This window comes from Mustela erminea, chromosome 13 (genome assembly GCF_009829155.1).
Source record: "Mustela erminea isolate mMusErm1 chromosome 13, mMusErm1.Pri, whole genome shotgun sequence".
In the NCBI taxonomy this organism is placed as follows: Eukaryota; Metazoa; Chordata; class Mammalia; order Carnivora; family Mustelidae; genus Mustela; species Mustela erminea.
Genome location: NC_045626.1, coordinates 63055413 through 63067413, shown reverse-complemented (window position 1 = coordinate 63067413; position 12001 = coordinate 63055413). Strand labels below are relative to the sequence as shown.

Sequence of the window (12001 nt, the reverse complement as noted above, 5' to 3'; positions counted from 1 at the left end):
CCGACAGTCCCCAGACAAGCTAGAGTGTTTCAAGTTAAGGACTGCCCGGCTCCATTCTGTTAGAAACAGAGATTTTCAAGCTGGGCTGTTGCTTTCTTCAGACCTCCTGTGCCTGGTGGGAAGTGGGTGGGGCAGAGAGGAGTAAACATGCCACAAAATCTCCTACCATGTCAGTGAGGCTTTTTTTGACTGGGTGTTCCTTAGACCTGTGACTGTTTTGGGAGCTTCTATAAAGTTATAGAACCAGCTACTCTCTGGTTTTTTGGGTTTGTTTGTTTTTTTTCATGTGTATGTGGGGGGTGGCAGTGGTAATGTGAGGATGAGGGGTTGGAGTTTCTTAGACTGCCAGTTCAAAAGATGTCAGAATATACTTTCAAAGTTTGCTTATTCCTCCCTGAGTTAATAAAATAAGCCACTTCTAATATATATTGAGAGGTTATTATGTGCCATGTTCTGGTCTAAACAATTTATAGTTATCAAGTTATTTAAAAGCCTCAAAAGAACCCTAAGAGGCAGGTACTGTTACTTTGGCCATCTTACAGATGAAGACAATGAAGTTCAAAACCGGCCTGTTCAGAGGACCACAGCCAGTTAAGTGGTGGAGACAAGGTTCCAGCCCCAGCAGCTTGGTTCTGAACCTCCACATCTGACCATCATTTTACATAGAGCAGAATTAGCCACCTCAGGTCACCTTGTTTGGACTCTTCTGGTCTAGGATGCTTTGTTCAGAGTCCAGTAAGCACCCAGATGTTTTCTTCCAGAGTCTAGAAAGCACCAGCTCTCTTTCAGGTTTAAGAGGAAAGTGGTTCAGCTTATCAGAGGCTCTGTGAACACTAGTGGGGTTCAGATGAGCCTCAAGGTGGGGGAGCACAGTGGGAGAGTCAGCTTTTTAGTTGGGTTGAAGATATGGCTGAGGGTCTCACCTGTCCCCAGAGAGAATTTCTCTAAATTCTTCTGTTCTCAAGCTCCACAGTTGCCCTCTGCTTGGCCTGCTGGGCCTGGTGTCTCCTATTTTGCCAAAATTAAGTACAAGTGCTATCCAACAGAAATAAAATGCAAGCCACATTTCAATAAGAAATGAAATTAGTTTTAATAATGTAATTTAACCCAATATATTAAAAATACTATCATTTCAACACATAACCAATGTAAAAAAGTATTAATGGGGTGTTTTACTTTTTTGTTGTACCAAGTCTGATATTTGGCGTGTACTTTACACTTGTAGTCTGTCCTTGCTCGAAATGGCCACATTTCAAGTGCTCAATAGCCACACGTGACTCGGGGCTACTAATAGGGCAGTGCTGGTCTACAAAATGAAGTTCCTGGCTGCCGGTGGGAGGGTCATCTAGCTCTGTGTAGCAAGGAAGGGAGACCCATGGTGAAAGAATCCCACCAACAGATCCATTCCCATGCCAGGTGCCCACCAGCCTCAGTATTTAGAGCACCAAGCCTTTCAGTGGTGCTGCCTGTCAAACCAGTTCATTTCCTAATCATTTTTCCCTCAACCAGGCTCACAGTTACAGTTTCTCTGCTGTGCTAAGTTCACTCTCCTCCTACTAGCTTTTCTTAAAGGGAAAAAAAAAAAAAGCCTACATAGTATCTGGCATATTCCAAAGAACATATGTAACACAAATGTAAGAAATAAAGCCTAATAATAAAATACAGCTGTGAGCCCTCCACCCCTACTCCCACCCTACTTCAGAATCCAGACATGAGCTGTAGGGTTGTTTCTTATTCCTCTGTCTCCCCACCAGGGAGGAACCAAGAGCCTATACTTTGTTTCACCATTTTGCCTTTTTTGTTATCACACCTGTATGTATGTACATAAGACAATGGTCACTTTTGCTTGTCTTTATGGTGTTGTGTTTTTTGGCAAGTTGCCTTTGTCACCTACATGCTGCTCTTAAGATCCAGTGATGTTGTCACAAGGACCTACTATTCACTCACTGTTGTTTGGTCCATAATCGCCATGATGTGAACACAGACATCTGGGCTGTTTCCAAGATGTTTATTAGTATGATGAGTGCTGCAAGAACCTCTCTAGAGCTCCCCAGATGAAAATCCTGGACCACAGAATATGAGAATGTTCAACTTCGTAAGTTAATGCCAGTTTTCCAAAGCAGGTACATCAGTTTATCCCCCTCACCAGCAGCAGGTAAGATTTCCGAGTCATTCACATCCTCTCCAACACTTGGTTTTGTCAATACCTTAATTTTTGCCAAGAGACATCTTAATTTCTGCCTATTTAAGTAACTGTAAAGTGGAATCTCACTGTGGCCTTGGAATTCTAATGAGGCTGAATATCTTTCTATCTGTTTAACCACTGTTCTTGTTAATTTTTCCGTGACATGCCCATGTGTCTTTTGTTCACATGTAGGAGTTCTTTATGTGTGCTGGACTATAATCCTTTATGTGCTATACATATTGTAAATTTATTCCCACTCTGTGGCTTGTCTGTTCACATTCTTTACAGGTACCTTTTGGAAAAGGGAAGATCTTAATTTTAATCTAGTAAAACTGGTCATTTTTATTTTAGAATTGATTACCCTTGTGACTTAAAAAAACAACAACAACAACAACAAACTTTCCTACCAAGGTCATAAAGATATTCTTCTAGATTGTGTGTGTTCTAGAAGGTCTTCTTCAATTAACCTGGAACTAATTTTTCTGTACATTTTATATACATGCTCTCCCAACTGCCACAGTGCTACGATTGGGGAACCTAGCCTCTGCCCAGTGATATGTAATTCCACCTGTGCCATATATCGTTTCTCAGGTCTGTTTCTGGCAGCTCTTCTGTTCCATGGGCCAATCTGTGCTTCCCTGAGCCAACGATAACGTAAGCCTTGGCACAGCTAAGGCAACTGCTCACACCTTACTCTTCTTCAGAGTGTCTTACAATATTAGGACTTTATCTTCCGCACATTTTAAAACTGACTTGTCACATTTCCCAAAAACCCCTTTGGAGATGCACTGACTCCACAGATCAATCTAAGAACAGGCCACACTGAGTCTTCCTAGCCAAGAATATCCTGTCTCTATTTATTCAAATCTTTAATGTCTCCATTACATTTTTCAAATCTTTAATGTCTCCACTACATTTTTCTCCATTAAGGAACTTTATGCATCTTATGTTAGTTTCCATTTACATCAAAGATGGTTCAGTCAGAAGAACAGAAGCCATGCTAGGTATTTCAAAAACAAGGAGTTTAATACGGGGTATCAGGTACTTTCAGAGCAACTGCAGAGGCTGGAGTGTGCACAAAAGTGAGCCACCTCTAGCCTTCCACTCCGCCTCTGCGGCTTTAGTCCCAACTCGGGACACCATCCACAGGACAGGAACCCGCAGGAAACCTTTGCCCATCACAGCTGCTCTACAGTCCTGTGACAGCAGACAGGAGGCCGCTATGGAGGCCAATGTGCTCCCTCACCCGCGCACCCCCACACCACTGCCAGTGGAAGAGAGTCCACCTTCCTCTACCTTCCAGACTTCATGGGAAGGATCTCCTGGGCTAAGTGAGAGCCAAAGCCCACTGGCAGTGGGGTCTGAATAAGAGAGCTCCAGCCTTCCAGCCCTGGAAATGCAGGCAATGTACTGAATGTCCAGACTGTATCTAGCACCATCCATTTCCTATCTTCCAAAAACATGCTGAAATTACTGGCCTGCTGTTCCATCTTTTCCCATTTTACATCTTTCATATCTTCTATACTCTTTTACTATAATTTAACAGGCTTTCAGGAGGACAATAACGTAATCTCTTACAGTCCCTCCAGAAGTCCTGAAGCCCATGTTCAAAAGCCTAACCAAGCATGGCCAGGGCTTCTCACAGGTTTATTTAAACTCTCCCCATAGACGGGAAGGCCACAGCAAAGGCAGTTATCAGCTAACTCCCTGTCCACACTCCCCTCCCCATACACAAAGATTTTTCTTCTTTCTTCTTTTTTTGTGTGTGTTTCGGGGGGGGTGGTAGGGGAGTTGGTAGGAATGTTAATAAGAATTTAACATATTCATGATGTTCAAAAAAATTAATTTAGGGGCTCCTGAGTGGCTCGGTGGGTTAAGCCTCTGCCTTTGGCTCAGGTCATGATCTCAGGGTCCTGGGATCGAGCCCCACATAGGGCCCTCTGCTTGGCGGGGAGCTTGCTTCTCCCTCTCTCTCTGCTTGCCTCTCTACTTCTGATCTCTCTCTCCTTCTCTCTGTGTCAAATAAATAAATAAAAAAAATCTAAAAAAAAGAAAAAAAAACAACAAAACAGAAAATATGACAAAATTTCAGCAATTTTTGATTCAGAGACATGAGAAACAAGTACTATATTTATTATTCGTTCATTTTCATAACTTACATTTCTCACAATCCCAGCTTTAAGACTAATTAGAAATCAAAGCTTATTGCCCACCTGGATCATGGCGTGGCACTACATCACGGGACAGACAGGGTACCAGACGCAAGGGGAGGCCAGGAGTGAGCCAGGAGGTCCAACAGCACCTCAGCCCTCCCACTCTTTCTCAAACACTCCTTGGCCCTATCAGGGCTCCATGAGTTTCCACACACTGCCATGATCATTGTGCCCTCAGTGGCTAGGGCCTGGAGCACACTATCTAAGCTGAATTCCAGGCTCCTGTTAAACAGACTTTATTTCTGTCTGGGGAGAAAATATGGCTACCTCTGTAACCTCACATCAACACTTGTGCTGAGTGACTTGTGACCTCCTGTGCCAGACCTTGTGGGACAGAAGAGAAATAAAATCTAGTCCCTGCCTTTATCAAGTCCACAGTGGATGGAGAAATGAACAAGATGAACTAGAATGCCAACCACTGTTTTCCGTACCTACACAACAGAACAGTTATTACATACAACCCTAAAAGCTAAGCCAAAAAGCGCTTTGCGATCAGCAATAAGTCGTCCTCCCACTCGAAAACCAGTCAAGAATCATTTGGTTCTTTGTTCAGAATATTCTCTAGGAGGCTGGATATGAAGTTTCATCCCATAAGGCAGACCCAGGGAAGATCCCAATCACAACCGCCGGTCCTCAACAGCTGACACAACACAGAGCACCAGCAGCCCAAGCACAGGGTAGCTCGTGCTGTCCAGGCTGTGACCTAAGGAAGGAGCAGGTGGGTCCCCAGACACAGGGCTGTCCCAGAAGCTTCTGCCCCAGTGGCCACCATTCAAACTCATTTGGAAAGGCAAGTACCTCAACTAGAGACGTGTGTAATCCAATGAATAGGCTTGAGGGGTAACTGGGATCCCTTCTAAAGGCCATCTTTTCAGGCAAACAGTCTGACCAGACTACCTCCACTTCTTACTTGGAACCCCCTTCAAAGTACTGTCCCAAGCTCAAATGTCGCCTTGTATTTGATACCCTACCTGATACCCACGGTTGGAGGTAACTGGTTTTTCTTCAGTACCTGACCCACAGGAATTACAACACTCCTTCCATTTACCAAATGTTAAAAAAGACCTCCGTCCTAGGCCAGGTCACACTTAGGAAGAGGACAGGTCTCCTGCTTTCGGGGAGCTCACAGTCTGGAAGGAGAGATCAAGCATGGGCACAGGTAATGGTGAGAATTACTGGTGGTTCTAGATGCTGTCAGAGAGAGAGAAGAGGTGCTGGCAGAAGCTAACCTCCACCCTGAGGGCCCAGAGATGCCTGCTTGTTGTGGTATCATCTGAGACAAGTCTTGAAGGACAGGCAAGATCCGTCCACATGAAAACAGAACAAGAGGATCCCAGGAAAAGAAAAAGGCATGAATGAAGCATGTGGCTAGAAAATTCATCACAGAGTGGGCATAAGAAACAGTCCAGCTTACCCATTCAAGGGAAAACAGCAATAAATCAGGTTGGTAAAGCAAAACCAAACTAGAATATCAAGAAAATGCTAGGCTGAAGAGTTATTCGGTCTGAGGTTCTCAAGATAGAATAAACACACCTTCTTCTTAGGGGCTTTACTGGTGCTACCTGGGTCTTAAATTAGTGTGTGTGTGTGTGTGTGTGTGTGATCATGTATGTGTGTGTGTCAGACACACATGTATGGGCAAATCCAAGATACTACATCTTCCATCCTAACCCAAAAGAACCAGGGATGCAGTGAACACCATTTCTCATGGGGCGTGTTACACTCCCTGAGGGTGCTGGGGCAGAAACCAAGTGGAGAACCAACAGTTTAAGCTTTCTGTGGCATCTGCATATATCTTTTGGAGCCCATGCATTGTCAGGAGAAAATCCCCAGGTGGAAATTTACTAGTGACTGAGCGAGCAGGACGGGTTGGTAGAGCCAAAGCCCGTCTAATGACCCTCATCAGGATTCTAGCCAAGTCTCAAAGAGCACCCACCTCCAGAGGCAGGCGAGGAGGTGGTGAGAGGGTACCACATTTCAGGGGCGCTGCTCTCGGGGCCGGCAGTGCCAACAGAAACATAGCATCCTGGGCACCTCTCTTGCCTCATCCCAGACCTGCCCCTGCAACTTTGCAAATTCTGGGATCTGCCTGTGTTGAGCAGTTATTCTTAAAGAGAGAGAGAAGGCTGAGAGGGGAGGGTTTCAGCTCAATGTAAGCTTCCAGTGAATGGCTACCACCTGGGCTGCAGTGGACACCCCCCGTCCCCCCACCGACGGAAGCACAGTCACACAGCTGTGATGGAGGTGGGGTCGAGGGCGGCCCTACACACTCACCTGGACAGTCGGCTTCGTCGCTCTCATCCTCACAAGTCACCCAGCCGTCACACTGCCAGGGGAGGGGGATGCACTGGATGGCGCCACTGCGACAGGCAAACTGCCCAGGGTTGCACCGCAGCTCTGTGGAACCAAAGGGCAAGAGGCCATTGAGGAAGCGGCGGCAGCAGTGGAGATGGGACAGCCAGGCCTGCCGCCGCCTGGGCCCAGGAGCGCGCCCCGACAGGGTTAGGGTTAGGGTTAGGGTTAGGGGCAAGGCCCCCCACCCAAGCATGGGTCTTTATGTGCCACCTCAAACACACACCTGACACATTTCTGCTCAGAGTCCGACTTGGCGCTAGACTACAGAGGTCACAAGAGGGCACACCTCTCACCGCAGGAGGGACTATGGGTCAATAAGAAACACACACACACACACACACACACACACACACACACACGTTTCTGATGAAGAGCAAATCAGGAGAGCGCACCACAGGAGTGCTCAAAAAGCGTGAAGAAGGAGAAACGGCCTGTACCTGAGGGGCTCTGGAATCCTTCTGAAAGAAGACGGGATATAAACAGGGTTCCCAAGGCAGGATGGTGGTTTCAATAAACACATATAATGTAACAGGAAGGGAGAAAACATACCAGAAAAGTAAAGCTCATGGATTATCACAGGGCAGGAAAACATGCCGAGAAGACGGTATGCAACAGATGGGGAATCACTAGAGGTAAGACGAGAAATATAAAAAGGGTCAGACTATGGAGGCTTTGAGGGTAAGATAATTCTGACCTTTCCTGGGAATGTTAAAGGAAGCCAGAAATTAGTCAGTCAGTCAGTAACATGATGAGATCTGTGTTTTAAGACAGGTGGAACTGGTGATGGTTTCTGGAAGCAATCATAACAGGGGAACCACACAAAGTATCAAATAACCCAGTAAAGTGAGGACTTGAATTGAGGCAGGGGTGGGCAAATTATAGCCCTCGGGTCAACTCCTGCCCCTCCCACTTGTTTTTTAAGTAAAGTTTTATTAGAACACGGCCACAAATATGTATTCGTGTGTGGCTGCTTTTGAGATACAACAGCAGAGTGAAGACTAATGACTAAGAGAGATTAAATGACCTGAAGAGGCCAAAGTATTTCCTCTGGTCCTTCCCACCAGACTTGTGAAGTGAGGCGACGGCTGCTACGTGGGCATACGTGGAGCCAAGGAAAAGCACTGAGGTGTGAAGGATAAAGTTCTACACGCTAATGTGGTAACACAGGAAGAAGAAACAAACAGAGCTCTCTTACTATGGTCCTGCTCCCTCTGTGGTCTTCCCTGTCCTGGAATCGTTCCACTGAAATCCAGGAACTCTTCCCACCCCTGAGTCCTGTCCCATCACTGGCCTAAGTAACCAGAGCCAATCATCACTCTAATTAACCAAGGTAGATGAACCCACCAAATCAGGTAGGACACAGATGTAAGGCCTGAGCCCTTCCCTCCCCACCCACCTGGGACGGCCACGCATGGCATCATGTACCATAACTTTGGTACCTTCACAAGAGAGCCTCTTCAGAACGCTCTGCAAGGAGACAATCCTCATCCCCCGCCAGGGTTATATGTCTGAAAGTCTTCCACTCTGAAGCAGGGAAGAGAAGGGCCAGGGAAAGGAACCCAGAATCCAGTGTTCACTCTTCTCCACCTGCCACTACGCACTGCAGTAAATCAATCAATCTAATCATAAGGAAAGCTTCTGTTACATATATGGCATGGACAAAAGAGTCACAATGCTCCATAATTTATAAAGTCTTCCAGTCAAGATGGAGTTAGAGGGATAGATTTAACTGCCAACCTGAAACAATGGGAGAAAAAAAGAAGGGGGGCAAAATACTAGAAAACACCAGTTCTCCAGACACTGACATCAAGCAACAAAGAACAGTGATCCCTGAGTCACCGAACATGTGAGGTAAGCCTTACGGCCTCAAGCACATTTCCAGGCTACAAAGCAGGGAGAGGGACTCCAGGGGGAGAAGACTCTTGGAGGTAAGTGGATGCAACTAAAAATTGGGGGAAACCAAGGCAAGGAGCACTCACAGGGCGGCTCCAAAGAGTCCTGGAAAAGAGAGAGTGGCACAAAAGACAGACTCCAGAGATCTAGGGAGGAAGCCCTCAGGGATTGAAGCAGAGTACTGATCAGTGGTGTGAGGAAACTATCCCAGGCCATCCTAAAGGGTAACAGGAAAACAGTAACTGAAATTGAGCAGGACCACAAACAATGCCTGTTTTCAGGAGCCAGGGTGGAAAAACTCATTACTTGTGGGGCACAAGTTAAGTACACACAAGAGTCCTGCCTTGTTAGTGGAGAAAAATAAACTCCAGACTAAATGCAGCAATTAAAAGCAACAGTTGAGGATAATTGCAATCTTTTGGTATCAGTTGAGACCTGATTTGTGACACAGTATGTAATCTATTCTGGAGAAAGTTCCATGTGCATTCAAGAAGAATGAGTATTCTGGGGGCACCTGGGTGGCTCAGTGGGTTAAGCCGCTGCCTTCAGCTCAGGTCATGATCTCGGGGTCCTGGGATCGAGTCCCATGTCGGGCTCTCTGCTCAGCGGGGAGCCTGCTTCTCTCTCTCTCTGCCTGCCTCTCTGTCTACTTGTGATCTCTCTGTCAAATAAATAAATAAATAAATCTTTAAAAAAAAAAAAAAAAAAAAAGAAGAAGAATGAGTATTCTGTTGTTTTAGGGTTGAATGTTCCACATATATTTACAATATAACAGAATGTATGAAGTCTATCTGGTCCACTGTGTCATTCAACACTCCTGTTTCTTTGTTGATCTTCTGTTTAGATGATCTGTTTGTTGCTGAGACTGGAGCGTTGAGGTGTCCTACTATTAAGTATTATTATCCATATGTTTTTTTTTATTTTGTTTAACAATTGGCTTATGTAGTTGGCTGCTCCCATGCTGGGGGCACAGAAAGTTACAACTGTTAGATCTTCTTGTTGGATAGACTTTTAAGAATGATTAAGTGTCCTTCTGTATCTCTTAGTGAAGTCTTTAGCTTAAAATCAAATTTGTCTGATACGAGAATTGCTACCCCAGCTTTCTTTTGAGGTCCGCTGACATGAAAAATGGTTCTCACTTGTGGTCTCGATGTATCTTCAGGTTCAAAATGAGTCTCTTGTAGACAACATATGGATGGGCCATGTCTTTTTATCCAACCCTGTGTTATTTCACAGGAGCATTTGGGCCATTCATGTTCAAAGTGACTGTTGAAAGACATGGTTTTATTGCCATCATTTTGCCTGTGAAGTCCTTGTTTCTACAGATTATCTCTGTAAATTTCTGGCCTATTACTTTTGGGGTCTTTCTGCTGGGTATTTACCCCAAAGATACAGATGTAGTGAAAAGAAGGGGCACATGTACCCCAATTTCAAAGCAGCGATGTCCACAATATCCAAATGGCAGAAGGAGCTGAGATGACCTCCAACAGATAAATGGATAAAGATGATGTGGTCCATATATACAACAGAATATCATTCAACCATCAGAGATTATGAATACCCATCATTTGGATCGACATGGATGGAAATGGAGGGGATTATGCTAAGGGAAGTAAGTCAAGCAGAGAAAGACAATTATGGTCAAGGTTTCACTTATACATGGAACATAAGGAATAGCATGGACATTAGGAGAAGGAAGGGAAAAATGAAGTGGGGGGAAATCAGAGAGAGAGACGAACCATGAGAGCCTATGGGCTCCAGGAAACAAACTGAGGGTTTCAGAGGGGAGGCGGGTGGGGGGATGGGTTAGCCCAGTGATGGGTATTAAGGGGGGCACGTATTGCAATGAGCACTCGGTGTTATATGCAAACAATGAATCATGGAATACTACATCAAAAACTAATGAAGTACTGCATGGTGATTAACATAACATAATAAAAAATGAAATAAATAAAAAAGCATCTGAAAGGTTCACATTGTTTCCAAGTCACATCCTAGAACAAAGGTCGAGAATATTTATAGGAATGCAAAAATACACAGTAACCAGAAAGGCAAAATTCACAAAGTGTGGCACTCAATAAAAAAAGCTACCAGACTTGCAAAGGAACAGGAAATTATGACCAAAATGAAAAAAATTCAATCAAAACTGACTCAGAAAAGGTACAAATGATAAAGTAGACAAGGACATTAAAATTAAAACTTGTGTCACACATTTTTCCTCACACAGAGGAAAAATGAAACATGTTCAGTAGATACAGAAGATTTTAAGAAAGCAAATCTACTGCCTTGAGATGAAAACTGCAAGGCGTAGTACGAACAGATTCAGTTTCACAGAAGAAAAGATGAATGACGTGAAGAAAACATAAGAAACTCTAAAATACCGAAAAAGGGCTAGAAAACATAAATAAACTATGAGCTGTGTGACACAGACTTGGGGGGCGGAGAGACAAAGTATTTGAAGAAACAATGACAAAAACATTTCCCAATTTGATGAAAACCCATAGATCCAAGTCAACCATGAACCCCAACTATAAGAAATTAAAACAAACAAACAACCTACTCCAAGGCACATCACAATCAAATTGCTTAAAACCGGTGATAAAGAGAAAATCTTAAAAGAGCCTGAAGGGCCAGAGAAAAAAGACGTAATCTGCAGAGGAAAACAAACAGGACAGCAGTTAGAAACAATACAAGCCAGAAGATGGTGGAGCAACATTTTTAACTTCTGAAAACAAAGAAAGCAGTCAACCTAGAATTATTTAAAGCAAAAACATGGATCCCATATTGCGAAGTAGAACTTTGACAATGCCAGCACAAAAGCTGGGAAGGGAGCAGCAGCAGCATACCACTTCAAGCCTCTTACACTACATGTAAAGCAGTCTTGTCATGTGAAGGTCAACTGCAGGATGTTCAAGATGAATACCACAAAGCCAGCACAAAAGTTTTAACAAATAAGCCAATGAAGATGACAAAATGGAATAAAAACACTCAATGCAAAAGGCAGAAAGAAAAAGGAAACAGATGGTACAAATAGAAAACAAGTGACAAAATGGTAGATTTTAATTAATTGCGCCTTATCAATAAACAGATGAGGTGATCTAAACACCCCAGTTAAAAAGCATAATTTGTCACACAGGTGAAAAAAACAAGACCCAGTTACATGTTGTCTAAAAGAGACCCACTTTATAGAAGGACACTAAGATAGGTAAAAATAAAAGAATGGAAAAAGATATACCATGCTAATAACACTGATCAAAAGAAAGCTAGAGTGGCCAAATCAGTATTACACAAAGTAGACTTCAGAGCAAATATTACCAGGAATAAAGAAGGTCATTTAATAATGACAAATGACAAA

At 44.0% G+C, this 12001-nt stretch overlaps 1 protein-coding gene across 5 annotated transcripts in view; it reads right to left on the bottom strand.

Moving 5' to 3' along the window:
- The window catches only part of DGCR2 (DiGeorge syndrome critical region gene 2), a 92487-nt gene that overhangs the window by 54403 nt on the left and 26083 nt on the right, over window positions 1-12001 (bottom strand). For 3 of the 5 annotated variants that reach the window (XM_032311437.1, XM_032311439.1, XM_032311442.1), the window contains exon 2: window positions 6673-6795. The exons of the other annotated variants lie outside the window; for them this stretch is intronic. In XM_032311437.1, the coding sequence (XP_032167328.1) occupies window positions 6673-6795 (123 nt within the window). The remainder of the gene's footprint in view (window positions 1-6672; window positions 6796-12001) is intronic. 5 annotated transcript variants of the gene reach the window in all.